General features: G+C 37.8%; 1 protein-coding gene across 1 annotated transcript in view; it reads right to left on the minus strand.

The window, feature by feature from the left end:
• The window catches only part of Gyc32E (Guanylyl cyclase at 32E), a 533171-nt gene that overhangs the window by 13081 nt on the left and 502931 nt on the right, over positions 1-17159 (minus strand). Inside the window, exons 18-19 of the mRNA XM_067149664.2 lie at positions 15379-15569; positions 7584-7683 (exon numbers count right to left, since the gene is read on the minus strand). Coding sequence (XP_067005765.2) covers positions 7584-7683; positions 15379-15569 — 291 coding nt within the window. The remainder of the gene's footprint in view (positions 1-7583; positions 7684-15378; positions 15570-17159) is intronic.

Here is a 17159-nt window from a genome sequence, read left to right on the forward strand (position 1 = left end):
TGTTGAGGGCTGCACGCAAGTTTGGCCTCGTTATTACCGAGCTAACACTTCCCATTTCGTATTTTACTGTAGACACTACCTTTGATCAGGTCACTTCGCAAAAACATCTAATCTAAGACTTGAGTATGTACAGCTGACATCCCAGACCTATCGTCGGGCCTACTTAACATCTGCACACCCTAACACTGACCTCTATGTACACATACCTTCCTAATTCTATCGTTGAGCGTGAACTAGAACGTCTCATTATCAGTATACTTCTAGGATAACATGTGACATCCTAAATCTATTGTCAGGCAGAAACTGGGTCGTATACGCTTCCCCTAGCATATCAGGCGAAATCGTAATTTCAAATAAACTCTTAAATATCTCGGCTGTAAATCTGATCGAAACTAATAACACACAACGAAACAACTCTGGCCACAGAACGAATGCAAGTCAGAAAATGCAGTAAGTCTATCTTGTTACAAAAAGAAAAAAACGTGAACTTGAAAATAAACATCGCGTGGCGAACAATCCCCCAACTCAAACACGATCTCAGCATGCGCAATGAAGTTTAGGAAAGAATAATATTGACTTCCAACACCCGTTTAACATTTAGTGGATGTCGTCCAGAAATAATAATCATCAGCACCGCAAAGATCCATACTATAATTTTAGGGTGAGGCCCTCAGATCACCTACCGTCATTTTCAAACATTCATATCGATGACTATCCAGTGAAGCGAAATTCAATAAATTTACACAGTCAAACATATTGCTTTAAAAACATCCCGCATATTTTCCGATTTAATGATAAATTACCGCCTTGTAATTTATGAACTTCACTGATTGGAAACTTGTAATTACAGTCAAACAACACCAACCGTGTATTCAAAATGCTCTTCTATCCTTGAGGTCATATTATTCTAATATTCATTACTGACTTTACGTAACTAGTCACTTGATTTTTACTACCAAGATTTACACTTTTCACCAAATAGTTTTTCACTTGGGATCTTATTTGAAATTTACTGTGCTTTGCACAATAATTATCTCGAACCGACCTTCTCCAGGTCCCAGCTTTCGGATCGTTAGCGGAATATACTACAGCCTGCCACATAAATCTCACATTTAATATACAGCCTGTCTCTCGGCAAATATAGCCTTTCTCAAAATTTCATTGTCATCGCTTTCTCACGGCGGTATTACGTAAAATCCAAGCTCCCTTTTGCCTTCAACATTTCAACAACTCTTATCTCCACATATATAAATTCTTCGCTCTCAATCCATTTTTCTTATATTTCAAGACCTTTTCAAACCTGGATCCTGTTGTGAAAAACAACAACTTTTATAAAAATATACCTTTTTATTTTTACTGTTACTACAACTTTCAGACCTCGAGAATACAACAACACACCGTGATTTTCCATATCATCGACATACACGATGTCACAAAATTTTTACTTCCCATGAATAAAACATAACTTTATCGGATTTCACTGAAAATTTTCTAAACGCCCGCAATCCTTGTAGAACATACTCGTTAAATCCACTTTAACATAGGAAAATTTTATCCCGCGGTAGACGTTATTATTATTATTATTATTATTATTATTATTATTATTGTTATTATTATTATTATTATTATTTCAAGAAACATTTTCTGAATTCAAGTGATATTCGAAATTCAGACATTCATCACGACTATGTTACCATTACCGCCTTCCTAATTTTTCTCACTTCAGACAATATCTCAAAGAACATTAACACAAGATTTAAATGTCGCATTTTATGTTTCTTGTTGTGAATTTTACAAAACTAAAAATTTTCACACGCTGACCAAAAATATAATATATTCGCCGGATCATCATAAAATATCAACCCAATACACGTAATGAAAAATTTGTAGGGACAAACAATAATCTAACTACAACATTGATTAAAAGGTTACAGACCTGTGATCTTAGCCGTCATCCTGGAGTTCTGGCTGCATTTAACCAGCAAACCTCTCGTCTAGCCCTCCATGGCTAACGTATACATCTCCTTATAAATATATATAACTTACATTACACAACACTTTATAACGCACTTTCGACACGTTTGCCCTTGCGACGAGCTCACGCCTCCAATGGCGACTGACTTGTTCACCCTACTAAGAAGACCAGGTGTTCCAACAGATAAGAAACCAGACACTGTAGCTCTCATCCAGACTCTAACAAATATTATACGCACGCACTGAATACAAAGAGGAACTCAATTACTTATTCACCAAATATCTAAACCTTCAAAGTTCCTATTAGTGGCAGCTCAGAAATTTTTTATCATCTTCCATTCTAACAGTATATTTGAACCATAGCCACGAACATGTAGTAAGTTATTTGGAGACCAAATTTTTACACTTTTTGGCCGACGAGGCACGTGGGCTCCGCCGCTCCAGAAACCAGACAGACACTGAGAAATATATGGAGGGAGGTTTCTTTTATACTCTATGGGGTGACGCTACTCATACCATGAAGCTTGGTTATGCAATATGCTAATTCCGCATCCAATAGACCGATTCTCCTGAAATTTGTTCCATAACTTAGGACAGACTTACAATTTATTTAGGTGTTAATCTCATAATTTTCCCATACTTGCAACAGGTGAAATAAATTATTTCTGCTCGGGCGTTTCGCGGGTTTTCTTCATTCATCGACCTTAGCACGTGTAGGTAGTCCGCAGATCGGACGCGGATTTGTCTCTAGGCTTAACTGCATTTATATTTACCCTGTGGGTTCTGTCTTCACGTAGGGTTTAAGAGTAATTTACATTCTTTATTTCAGGATTTACTGTGTTGCCAAAATCTCTCGTTACGAAGAATTCCTTGAATTTGAAAAATTGTTGAATATTCGAAGTCCACCGAAGTGACACGGTATTTCACGAGCTTGCAGCTCGGCTCGACATGGTGAGCTCGTTCCCACGAGAGAGCCAGACTCATGAAATGTGGCATGGCCGCTCTCAAACAAGTAACTTTTATTTGAAATAAATATTGAGAAAAAATAAAAAAATAAAAGTTTCTCATCGTAGAATTATGGGTTCAATAACTCAACAGACATAAGTCCTCTTCGTCACATTGGTGCCAATAACAAGGAAGTAATGCAGTTTGAATCATATATATTACTCCATGATCTATCTCTCTCCTCTTACACTTAAGTTTTCTTTTAATTTCAGACTTAACACGTTCAATTCTACAACCAACTTTACCACTTCCGTTTTGACTTAGAATCCAGGACAAATCCTTCAATGTAATTTAAAGGAATTACTTCCAAAGATCTTAAAGATCCTTTGTCATGAAATATTGTAATTCAAGGATTTTACTCAAGGTCATTCATACAATTAGTAATGCACCCATTAGGGCATTGGGGGAGGGGGGCAGGGGGAAGTGGCGTATAAATTGTTCTCGAGATCTCACTGATTTGCACATCATTAAAAATTCAATGAAAAACATACATTTCAACCGGATGTAACATATTCAAAGACTGGCATATAAACAGTGTATGATTGTTACCTGCTAAAGTAACAGGTGATTTGCAGTACATATTTGAGTGGAGGTTCAAGGATCATTTCTTTTGTTGAGTACTGTAGTTGCCCCCTTAGCAGCTGTTTGGTAAATGTAGACTGGTGACTTTATTTTCCTTTTGATATCATGTGCATCCTCTGCACTAACAGAGCACCTAACAGTTCGGTGTTCATATGAACATGAAATTCAGTCTTGTTCTTCCTCACCAAAGTAAAAACTCTTTCCACTGGAGTACTGCTATGGGGTACTAGAAAAATAGCTATCATTAGCTTACTCAATCAGGGGTACTTACTTATACCTGAAGTATAAGTGATCTTTAATATTTTGAACCAAAGTCTGTTGGCCCTTTCATCCTTCTCAAAAGGGAATCCATCAAATTGGAAATGACTAAACTCGGTTTCCAAAGAATAAATTTCTTCTGATGACGGAATTTTAGGAAACCGGTCAATTATAAAGTCTATTGATAAAAAGTTCTTGGATTTCCTCTGGAATACATCAGCAACATCAGCATACTAGAGAAACTTATCCCTTATTGACCATTTGTTAATAATGTACTCACATCTTTCTGTACAGAACAGTCTCACATTGGAATAAAAAAATTTAAATGTACTTTCATCTAGAGAAACTGCTGTTATGTAAGCACTAGTGTTTGCCCCAATGACCAACTCACCGTCACTTTTCGGTAATTTAACAGAAATAAATTTCACATCAAGCAAATTACTATCAGACTCTGGATGCTCTCACAAAGTGAACAAGTAAGGTAAATGAAAACTTAATTTCTCTTTGAATGAAGTTTGTGAATAAATGGTCTCTTGTTGGATGAATACATTTAAGGAGTTGAAAAGTCGAAAAACTGAGCTGAGAAACAAAAGGTAAATCTTAGTAGGTGGATTTTGAAATTGTTCCTTTACTTTCAGAAATTTTGAGTTGGCCTTGTCAGAATCTGATTCACAAAAGGTCATTTTTAAAGGGTCCCACTGTTCTAAGACCCTTGATACACACGGTAGAAGAAATAACCACCTGGTAGAAACATACTTCAAAATTTTGTGAGGCTTTTCACCAAAGACTTCCTGGCATATGGTACCTTAAAATCATTTTGCCTCTTTGAACTCTTCAACAAATAAGAGTAAATAGCAACTAAAAACTGTTCAATATTAATATTTACAAGAGCGCTGCACCACTTTTGAGCAGCTAAGTGCACAAGATGACAAGCACCATCTTGCACATGAATGTTAGGATTTTCTTTACAAATAAAGTAGCTCACACCTTTGGAAACATCAGTCATAGTACTTGCATTATCACATGCAAAACCCTCGCAGTTATTGCATGGAATCCCCCTCTTCTTCAGTTCATCATCCAAAACATTGAATATTTCTTTGCTATACTGTCGTTGGATTCCTGAATTGTAAGTATTATGGTTGAAATTTGCATAGATTCCCCATCGAAAAGCGGCACAACTAACGGGTAGAGCCTTTTGATATTCACATCGTTACTGCCGTCTGTTGCCAGGGAAAACCTTCCCCTCAACTGTAGAAGCCAAAGTTTTAACTAGCACTCGCACAACCGTACTTAGGAGCTATTTTGGAACTGGGTAACATTTTCTTGAACAAACGTCCCGCATGGTCACTGCAAGTTGTAAATAACGACTGAGCTTTCATCTTCCGAGGATTTAGCGAAACTGATTAAATTCTTGTTTGTGTCCCTCAGCTTAACTGAATCCGTATGAGTATGCGTAACTGAAAAATCGCGGGTAAACACACTACAAAACACGTGTGAAGGAGATTTTGAGGAATGCAGTAAACAGGGCCATTCTTTCGAGTATTCCTCCCTAAATTTTTGAACTACTTTTGGTTTCTTACTAGGGTCACTAGTCACAGTAACGTCACCACACATACTTTTCTGCACAAGAAACCGCTTCATTATTTCAAACTTTTCATATTTCATAACACACAATTAGCATATCCTAGAAGAGCAATATGTGTAAATTTGGCAACCAAAATCGCAGTAAATATTTCTTCAACAGTCACGCACACAGTATTCACAATGAAACTGAGTTTGTCACCAAAACAAAGACAAAAGAATTCACATCCTTTCATGGAAGTCTGATCATGTAATGAACAAAGACAACAACTCCGCAAGGTATGCCACTTCACAGGTGGCTATTTTTCCAGTGCTGGAAATACATACTGCATTCTGCACATGAAAACTCAAAATATTCTTCAACAAGGGACAGGAAAGGGCAGGGTTTAAATGATTACTGAGAAATCTGAAAATAATATTCTGAGAATTCAAGCTGTAATGGCATTCCTTGTGTATCCTTTTGAACACTTCATACACTTACATTTAAAAATGTTAGAAATTTCATAATTTGTGGTTTGTCATTTGTAAAGGTGTAATTATGATGAGTAATTTGTAATTATTATGATTGAATCGTAGCAGTTGGCATCTCTGAGTAATTTTATGATTTTATAAGTGCAACTGTTAGTTTTTACGAACTTCTTCATCAAGAATTTTATGAACAATTCACATCAGTATTAATGATAACAAGTTTGCAGTTATTTTATTTTAAATGTACGGTAATTGTGTATGATAGTTTCTTTTCATATACAAATCTCCGCTTTACCCTTACACAAAACAAACCAACAACATGCATATTTTCAACTGAGGAAAGGGCACAAAGAGCGGAGCGTCTGAAGAAGTGCTGGGAGGACCGCAAAGCCCGAAAAATCCCTTCAAAGAGACCTGAATGATGAACTGACTAAAGTGATCCTATGTGGTCATAAAAAAGAAGAAGAAGTTTATTTTAATTTACCATATGTCTTACCAATTGTTTACTGTGATTTTATATCTGATGTATTTTGTGAAATGTTCTAGCTGATGATGTCTCTTAGGGGAAGAAACATGTTCTAGATCAAAATAAATATATATATATGTATTGAATAGGCATGCCACTTAAATGCAATATTTAAGTTTATTGTTAAATGTTCACTACTTGTTTTTAAAGTCAATATGGGTTTTTAACAAAAATGAAGCTGTTAAAGCTTGTTACTTGTAGCATCAATTTTGATGTTCCATTTTACTCGAGGTCTACTAGATGGCAGAATAAACAGAATTTCTCTCGGGCATCTATGGCTGAGTTTTAATGAATTTTGTCAGAACACCAAATGTGTCACCAGAGATTCTTTTACATGCCAACATCGTATGTCATGGGGTGTTGAATGGACTTCTTTCCACCCTTCAAACATCCAACTACCTCTGCTGGGTTTTCTCCACAGGGTGGTACCTGATATTTAGAAAGTCAAATTGCCAATTATCCCACACAAGGGTTGGAATTAATATTTACACAGTCAAATCAGCAATTTTTCAAAGAATTTTCCAACTTGGAACTTTGCCATGTTATTTACAGAGATTCAGATGTAAGGCATCTTAACCACCAACAAAACCCCCTCTATCCTCCCACATTTTGCGATGAAATTTGCATCGGATCTTTACTTCTGAAACTATAAGCCAGACAAGAACTCCCTTGTGCTTGCCCTCTCAGGTTCAAGATATGCAAAGAGATGGGATGTAGATGAGTTGAAGGAAAAGAGTGACAACATCTAAACAGAATGGTTCTCGAGAATGGCATGAGTATGGCTGGTGAAGGAAATATACCAAGGAAGATGAGATGTTTCTGAAGATTTCCGTGTCGAAATAAAGAGACACTGAATCACTTTCAAGACAGGAGATCTGATCAAAAAGAAGAGACATCTTGAGATGCACAATAAATTGTTAGGGGCAAGAGTGGTGACATGGAGTGTGAACTGGAGGCTCCAAGATGGAACAGCAATCTTGCAGAAATTCATGTTAGTGCCCTGGGGAGCTAAGAGAAGCTTTCTCGTATCAAACTGTTGAAAACAAGTAGCAACTGTCGCAGAGTGGACGTCTTGTGTCGGCGACCGCTATGACAGAGGAGAGGCATTGGATTGTGCAGGTATTATCCACACATACAAGTATTTCTGTTGATTGCCCTTGCATGCACTGATAAGCCAAGCAATACTCACTGTCAGAACTGAAGCTTCCCATCATCTGCTCTCGAATGCGGGCCAGTCTCCATGCTGGATCTTCTCCCACCAACCAATAGGTTCGCATCTCCCCTTTACCCTGGAACAGAGATTGTTGTAGTATATTATCACTGCTCAGACAAGAAGGATGAGCTGTTCTACAAAGACACTGGAGAAACCCCCATAGTTTTTAAATTACAGCATATAAAATCAAAAGATAACTGGCCATGAAGATAAGATCCATCTCGTATGTTCCCCCAGTCAGCATTACTTCCTCACTTCTGACTTAACGATATAGATTATAGTGCTGGTATCTCTCTTCTGTCTATTTCTACATCCCTGTAGGAAGACACTGCAGGGCTGCTGTGTGTTCACATGTCTTCCGTTGTGTACGTTATTGTAAGCACGTTGCTAAGTAGACAGACAGAGTAATGTCAGCTATACTTTGTGTGTACATGTTCTCTAAGTGAAGAACACAGAGTGAAACCTGGTTTTTCCAAGAGTCAAACTGTGAGTGCTAAAGCAAATTGTCAAACCCTTGTCCCGCTTCCCTATGGGGTCGGGTATGAGGTGAGATGAATATGTCGAGGCGGCTTTTTACGACCGGATGCCTAAGTGCTAAAGCAAGTGGCGTAAATAAATCCACCACGTCAGGAGGCCAAGAAGTTGAACTTGCTAGGTACTCCAAAGTTTTTGACACCCAGATAACACACAATTAGATGACTTTGACAAAAATATTTTTCATATTTGAATGTTATTTCCAGTGAACATGATTGGAGTCTACCAACCACAAGCCACAGCTTACGTGTTTAACACTTTATTACGTTAGCAATGTTTCTAAAGTACACCCCTCTTGAAATATAATAGCAAAAATTGTCACTCATTGCAACTGTGAATTATAATCATTAGTTTCTGCCTCCATTTTGAACTCAGGTATCACGGCAATGATGGAGACAGGTGGTGGTGGTGGTGATTATTGTTTTAAGAGGAAGTACAACTAGGCAACCATTATCTATATAACACTAATAATTGGAGGGAAAACCTGGAAGGGGTCTGTTACTTCGAAAAATGAAGGCACCAGCCAAAGAAAGACAAGGGCCATGAAGGGCATGAAAATGAAAGTCCTGGGAAACTATTAGTGTCGGGGTTGGAAAAGAACAAGAGCTGACCAAGAGAGGTCGGATAGGATAGATGAAAGTGAGGAGCCTGGCACAAGTAAGTGGAAACAATGCCAGGACTCAGCTAAATGCCCCATGGTCACCAACCCACACTTCCAAGTTGATATCCTCAGTTGTACTTCCTCTTAAAACAACAATCACCACCACCACCTCTTACAACAGGCAGGAGTTACCGTGGGTGTTTTCTACCGCCCCCAACCACAGGGAGTAATGATGGAGACAGTCTGACAGACGTACGGTTCAGGACAGAACAGAACAATGAAATGTTGTGCTACCTCAGCAGCCAAGAACTAGGGCTGCCAACATAATGTACATTATTTGATTGACACAAGGCTACAAACCACAAAAATAGAGATGATATTCGAAAAAGAATATAGCTGCTGGTATTAAAGGTCATCAGATAGACCACCAACTTCACAAGAATTAGGATTGACTTGGTGAGAAGCAGAGCAACCTCTGACACTCGACACAATTTAAATCCATGAATGAGATTTGTTATGTGCTCTCCCCCTTAACTCATGCTGGCCTCTTAATCCTGAAGGTGCATGCACTTCAGCCACAGTGATGTTGTGGTTACTTCACTTTGTGTATTGCATGAAAATAGTAGAATTTAGGGACGTCAAATCTCGATTCGTCTCTAACCATAGTTGCTGTGAGAATGCAAATATCATAGTTGTTCAGGATTTTTTGTGACAGAAGGTTCAGTACATATTCCATGTTAGTATCTTTATTGTCCTGCCAGAATAGCCCTTTGTATTTCCATGGTTGTCAAACGCGACAACAATAAATGTCAAATGGCCAAAAATTGCAGTTGTAAACTAATGTACATTTCTTTACTTTGAAGGCCCAACTTATCCACTATGTCATCTATAGCAGTGTCTTCACTCAGTTTTGCAACATAAAGCCATGCACTACCGGGTGAGTTGGCCGTGCTGTTAGGGGCGCATAGATGTGAGCTTGCATCTGCGAGATAGTGGGTTCGAACTCCACTGTCGGCAGCCCTGAAGATGGTGTTACATGGTTTCCCATTTTCACACCAGTCAAATGCTGGGGCTGTAAGGCCATGGCTGCTTCCTTCCCATTCCAAGGCCTTTCCTATCCCATTGTCACCATAAGACCTATCTGTGTTGGTGCAACGTAAAACAAATAGCAAAAAAAAGCCATGTACTCTTTTCTGCAGGTCTCAAATCTCTTTGTTTGGTATCTTTCGCACATTTATTTCTCTGCAGAGTTTCTGCCTGCACTACATTGCATATTACTTTTTTGTCGAAGTGTTAGTCCAGATTGCCATGCCATCTTTTGTTGACTGCGGTTTTAAAACCACTATTATCTGTGTTCTCCTGTGTTATTCCCATTTGTGTTCAACTTAACTGCTGCTATAAGTGTGTTCAGATTATCTGTCCAACTGGTGAGGTGTCATTTATTTCTATTGCACTATTTGTATTGTTGTTTCCGTTGTCGTTCTGGCCGGTAAGGGGAGGGGGATACCACTTCGTCCTTTGGCCTGGTTTGTTGCATTGTCTCCTTTTCCCCTTTATTGTGCCCGTAGCTGAGGCTGCCACTCTTCCATGGTTGTTTTGACTGTTGATTCTCATTTGTTCTATTATATTTTGGTTACTTTTAGTTCAGTTGGTTCATTATTGAGTAGGGGTGTGATTCTCCACCGTGTTTTCCAGCTCATTCCTGGTGGCATCTCTGATTCACTTCTCTAGCCTGATTCCCATTTGCTGTGTCAAGTATTCCCTGAAGATGTGAAGCCTCTTTTGAGGATGTTCAATCACATCTATGTAGCCGTCTTCTTATTCCTGGGCAGTGCATTGCAGGTGACACAGAAATACATGAGCTTGCGTCATATTCTCCTTATGTTAGTATTAAACAGTCTTTCCAGCGATTGCATTCTACCATGATCTCATCAGTAGCGATCCCTCTTGTACAGGTATTTGGTGGTTCTTGGTTCACATGATATGTCTGCTGAATGTCAGGTGTTGGTAGTAAGTTCCTTGCAACAAATGTTCTGAGGTAGTTCCCTTTTTTTTTTTTGCCTTGTGCGTAGTCTCTTTAGGAGGTGCAATTCAAGCAGGTGTATGGTCAGCAATTAAGGAGGAAGGTTTGTTGAACTCTTAGCAAGGAGATGGTTTCAATTTAAACTGAAACTTTTCACTCTGTATCTTATGTTGCAAGTCTTTTACTATTGTTAGTGCTGAGGAGAAAGACTTCTTGCACTTTTAGCATATAGGTGGTTTCAATTAGAAATGAATCTGGTCATTCCAGCTCCTGTTGTAAGACTTTTAGTTGGGTTTCTTAACCTATATGCACCCACCCGCCCTTTGCTCTGACATTGCTAGGAATCTGCCAACTTCATAGTATGCAACCTGGGTGTTGCAAGCTTTTGGTTAAAACAGTATAACGGATGATCGACTGTGCGTATTATCACAGGACCTGTTTTACATCATTGAGAAATTCCTCACTATTGCTCATGACACAAAAAACTGAACAATACAGAAATATAACACATAAAAAAATCCCTTTGAAATCTTAAATTTTTCATTATCTCACCTAGGAAATTCTTTAGTGTGTGTTATGGCTTTAATTATAAGGCACAAGCCTAACATTTGCCTGATTTTGAAATAAGGAAATAATAGGAAACCAATATGACATGAGCCTAACATTTGCTGATTTGGAAATAAGGAACTAATGGGAAACAAGTCACGAGTAAGCGAATGATGAGATTCGAACCTATCTCTGAAATACGAACTTACAGCCGTATATCTCACCCGGTGTATTATTATTATTATTATTATTAAGTCTGAGGATCAGTGGTAAAGTATTCACATCCTGGTACCAAGATCGTAGGTTCAAATCTGGCAGATGCAATCAGATCTTGAGGGGCGGGAGAAAGTTAATTCGGCATTCCATGTCATACGATATTACTACGCGAAAGATCTCTGGTGATATATTTAGTGTTCATTCATGCACAGAATCACTAATAACTTCTTCCTCACTAACACTGCTGAAATCAGAGCCTAAAACATCAAATATGCTTTGCATTTCGCTATTACTGAGCATTACGAGCGAGCAAGCAACTTCCTTCTCAGCCATCTTGTCAACAACAGAATACAGATTTCTCGATCGATATTTTAATCAGTTCTCTTTGCCAAAAAAGCATACCAGAGCACTCTGGTGACACTTTGAGACACCAAGAACAGATTTCAATTAGAAATGTTTCTGGAAAAAGCCAACAGATATCACAAATGTCTCCAATATGCAACCTTGCAACCCGGCGTACCAGTCCACTTGTGGAGTCCTGGCCCAGCCGCTCAAGCGCGTACCAGTCCTCTTATGGGTGCATAGGGGTTAATTAACACATTGAGCGCCAAGCAAAATTTTGCTCTGTGGGTCAAAACTGTACTTTTGCTCTCTGGTGTTGCATTAGCAACATTTTACCACACTTTTAATGCAAAAGTAAAAATTAATGTCAAAAACTGGAATAAATTAAGATGGACACCGCTGTCTACTGTGGCCTGTTGGCTGGGGCCAACGCGGTCACGCTAGTGGACACTAGAATCTATTAAAGAAACAATATAGTTTTATTTTGAGTCCACCTTGTCAATACACCTTATAATGATAGAAAATAATTAATTTAACATATATGTTTCAGGAAAATCATCCATTCCCTTCATCATAAATCAAATAAAATACCTGATATGGTTAAGTTTATCAACAGTGGACACTAGCGCCTACTACTTGAAGTGTTGTGTTGTACACATTCAGCACTAGCGTGACAGCCAACAGGCCACCGGTGTCCACCTTAATTTATTCTAGTTTTTTATGTTAATTTCTACTTTTGCATTAAAAGCATGGCAGAATGTTGCTAACGTAACGCCAGAGAGCAAAAATACAGTTTTGGCCCACAGAGCAAAATTTCAAAATTTTCCTTTACGTTATTAATTTAGAGCCAGTGGACACATGTGTCCTTTAAAATAAAATAAAATGTATTGTATCTGAATCTATGATTTTTAAGCCTGGTGCATGAATTATGGGATGTGACAGATATTCTATATGGTCAAATTCCATATTAAGTTGGATAAGTGTATGCGTACTTTACTAATTTTGAGCTAGTGGACACCCGTGTTTGCCGCAAATCCAAAAATAGATTCCAGTGTCCGCTGTGGCGCTCAACATGTTAAGGAGTCCTGCAAGGAAATCCAATGCGCCCTCTATTCTTTAACATCGCTACGGTCGATATTACAGACATCCTTCAGAGCACAGCGGGAGCAAAACTTATATGCAGATGATATGGTGCTGGGTTCACCCTATAGAAAAGACCTACAAGGTGCTTTAATACAGTTGGAGAAGTGGGTAAAGAATAATTGCCTGACAATAAATTTGGAGAAAACAGTCGAAATGACATATCTAAAGGGAGGAAAAATCTCAGGTAGAGATTCTTTTACTCTCAATGAAGAACTGCTGAAAATTGTCAACCACTTTAGATATTTTGGAATTTCCATGCAAACTACTACAATGTCATTTAGATACCATATCCAAGAAAGAACTGCAGCAGCTACAAGAGCAATTCCAGCCATAAGGAACCTCCCAGCTCTGTCGTTAGCTACAGCTATAAGACTTTATGGATTAGAACTTATCTGGGAATATCTTAAACAGAGGGACTTTGCAAAAATAGAATGTGTCAAAGTGCGCTTCCTTAAAAATGCACTAAGAATGGGAAAATCAGCACCTACAAGAATGGTTTATATACTAGCTAAGGAGACCTTTTATGTTGAGGACCTGAGGAACCAATTGTTCCTGCCATCTACTAAACAATACGCAATACATCTGGAGAGAAGAGTCGCTTCTACGCTACAAGCGCCATGTTAGAGAAAAACTGGATGAAGGAAAATCAGGAACTCACATACGTTGTGACTCAATATGCCATGCACGGCTTTCATCACAAAATATGTGCGACTAAATCGTATCACAATCCCAGTGAGCTGTGTAATCAAGAATGTGTCATTAACAGATTATAGTAAGTGAGTTGCAGTTTGTTTAGCATGGTCTGTGCTTACAAGAACAGTTCCTTACACTCTTAACAGGAGACAATTTCGATTTGAACTGAATCTTGTCAGTGTGTATCTTTTATTGTAAAACTTTTAATTTTGTTCGTGCTTAGGAGCAAGACTCCTTGCACTTCTAGCATGAAGATAATTTAAATTCTCTATGAATCTCCTCAGTGTGTAGCTTGCGTTGTAAGACTTTTACTTTGGTTTGTTATTCAACCGTATGGTTTGTAGTGAGTTTTAGAACCCTCATTTGTCCAGGCCATACAAAAATCTCAGATTTCATCATATATTTTTTTATAACCACTTTGTTTGGTTCTTCAGTCTGTCAAAACGTTTTTATGAATAAATAAAAAATGAAATAAATTAATAAATTAGTTGTTTTTGCTAGGGGCTTTACGTCGCACCGACACAGATAGGTCTTATGGCGACGAAAATTAGTTTTAACAGACTGAAGAACCGAACTGAGTCGAAACTGATAAGAAATAGGTCCCACTCTTAGCAAAAAGATTTGATCAAAGTTGAAAATACAGTAGATATTAATTTTTACCTCTTGCAATAGAATGTTAAAAAATTACTCAGGATTAGCACTCAAGTGTGTTGTACAGCTCAGCTCAGATATTGAACAAGTAGAACATCTGCTTCACTTTCTGCATCTCCGGGACTAATGCTTTGTTCATGGAACTTGGTTACTGCGAGTGTCAAAACTTTTTTTCCAACCTTACCACAGGATTCTAAAGTACCTGAGAGTTCCAGCAAGTAGTCCTACTGCAGAAACTGAAGTGTCCACTCTAGCTCATAAAACATGTCAAAATACTACATTCTTGTTAGTATTAATAAAAATATAAACTTAGTTCATTTTAAGGGTGAGGAAGAAGTTACTCAAATTATCTATAGGATGCAGGATCCCAAGCAGTACATATATGCATTTTTTCTTTAAAATAGGTATATATATTTTTTCAAGTGCTGGATTTTGACCATTTTAATATAAGAACCCTACTCATATGAGGCTCTTTCAATTTGCAAATAAAATAGACCTGTAGTTTGTGTTAGAAAATGTGATTGTGTTTTTGTATTGTTTAATAAAAAATTGAGAAAAATTTCTTTTTTCAGTTTGAAATTAAAAGTAATAATAATAATAACTTAAATGTTTCCACCTTTTCAATACAATATATTCACAAATTTACAAAATTATACGGTACTAGTTTCGACCCATCTAGGGGTCATCATCAGCCGTATTGGAGCAAAGATCATTTGTGGCGAAATCCTAAGACAATAAGAGAATATTGTCTTAGGATTTCGCCACAAATGATCTTTGCTCCAATACGGCTGATGATGACCCCTAGATGGGTCGAAACTAGTACCGTATAATTTTGTAAATTTGTGAATATATTGTATTGAAAAGGTGGAAACATTTAAGTTATTATTATTATTACTTATATATTGTTCAATACGGACCAAAAACATGAAATTCATAACCATCATTGAAATTAAAATGTGTACACAAGGCAGAAGGAGATCATGAATGATGACAGTGATGTTCCTATCTGGATAATACTCAACCTTGATGGGCGTGAGCCCTCGTTCCTCACAGCGATAGCCCCCCAGCCGTTGCAGGAGGCTGTAGGTTGTTTCTGAGATGTGGATTCTGAAGGCGTCTCCCGAAGACTCCATGCGGGAGGCCGTGTTCACCGTATCTCCGAACAAGCAGTAGCGAGGCATCTTAAGCCCCACCACTCCAGCCACGCAGTGACCTAGTGACAAGAGAGGCGTATCGTAAGAACAAATGATTACAAAATGAGTAATAGAGAGAAAGACAGCACCTCTCCCCACAATTCGCAGTTCTTCAACTATTTCTTGATAGCCCTCAATGAGAACTCCAGCTTCGTCAGCAGGGTGAAGTTCAGTCTTAATGTGGGAAGTGGGGAACTCAAAGAAAGGTGGAAGAAGAGGCAAAGGGAAGATAAGATGCATACACGTGATTAAGTTGAAATGAATGTTGAAAAATGAGAGCCTCGAAGACGGCCGGCAGTGTATGAAGATGTGTCTTTTGTGCTTTTGCACACTGACCTGTCATTGGCTTATCGTACATCACAAGAGGGTGATCAGTGTGGTGTTTATACCGTGGGCAAGCCGCGTGGAGGTCGAGGTCAGTAGCAGGAAGATAAACTGTACAACAGTTTATCAAACAATTTTAAGTTCATTACTTACCAAATTATGAAGGTATATGGTGAAACTAGTCACCTTCATTCTCTGCAAAATACTGGGATCTCGTTAGAAAATTATTTGTCACTTGCTGTGAGCAATCGCGGCAGTTTTGTGACAGATATTATGTTTCAGTTCTTGTATGCTTTGGGGGCTCACCTTGTAGATGGCATAATTATTGCAGTCAGATAAATTGAGACAAATGGGCTACAAATCCCTACTAATAACTGTTCTGTGGAAATATTTTGTGAATTTCTCTAATGGAATTATTTTCAGTGTACTCTTGAAAAAGATAATGCAAAATCACACTCCATGTTGGTTAATAATAATAATAATAATAATAATAATAATAATAATAATAATAATAATAATAATAATAATAATAATAATAATAATAATAATAATTGTATGGCCTTGACTACCATGCGCAGACGTTTTAATTCAATACCATTTGGAAGTTTGACATTCTGTTTTACTCTAGGCCCACTAGATGGCAGAGGAAACTGGATCTCTCTTGGGCTGAGTTTTTGTAACATGACTACAAATTTGTCACCAGAGAACTTTTATATATGACATGACATGGAGTGTCTTCGACCCTTCAAAAATCTGACTACCCCCGCTGGAGAAATGAATTTCATTTCATTGAACTTTGATTAAACCAAAATTAAAATAATAAGTGCATTAAATCCACTTTTTCAATACAAATTAAACAGTGTTTATTAAATAAACATTTAATGGGACTAGTTTCTACCTATTTAAATGTCATCTTCAGCCATATTGCGTGTAGAACAAAGTATCTTAAAACATAGAAGTTTGACACTATGAAAAAATTGTTTTTAGAATTTCCTTAAAACACTTTTGTTCACTTAGCTGTGGGAATATATGAGAAGAAGAAGTCTTTTAATATTCTTCGTATCTCTGTGAAGTGTAGATACACTTTAAATCATTTATAATCTTGATGAGATGTAGAATTGAGCATATATCGTCCCTGTTCTTCCAAAACGGCAAATGTTACAATGCTCTTCCTATCCATTATTTCCCCTAAGACTGGTCACACCTCCAAGCCACATATTGATATTCAGTCCATCAGAACAACTGTCGTTGAGTTCATTTTCCTATGCGCGTGTGTAAAGGAAAAT

The sequence above is a fragment of the Anabrus simplex genome, chromosome 6, assembly GCF_040414725.1.
Source record: "Anabrus simplex isolate iqAnaSimp1 chromosome 6, ASM4041472v1, whole genome shotgun sequence".
In the NCBI taxonomy this organism is placed as follows: domain Eukaryota; kingdom Metazoa; phylum Arthropoda; class Insecta; order Orthoptera; family Tettigoniidae; genus Anabrus; species Anabrus simplex.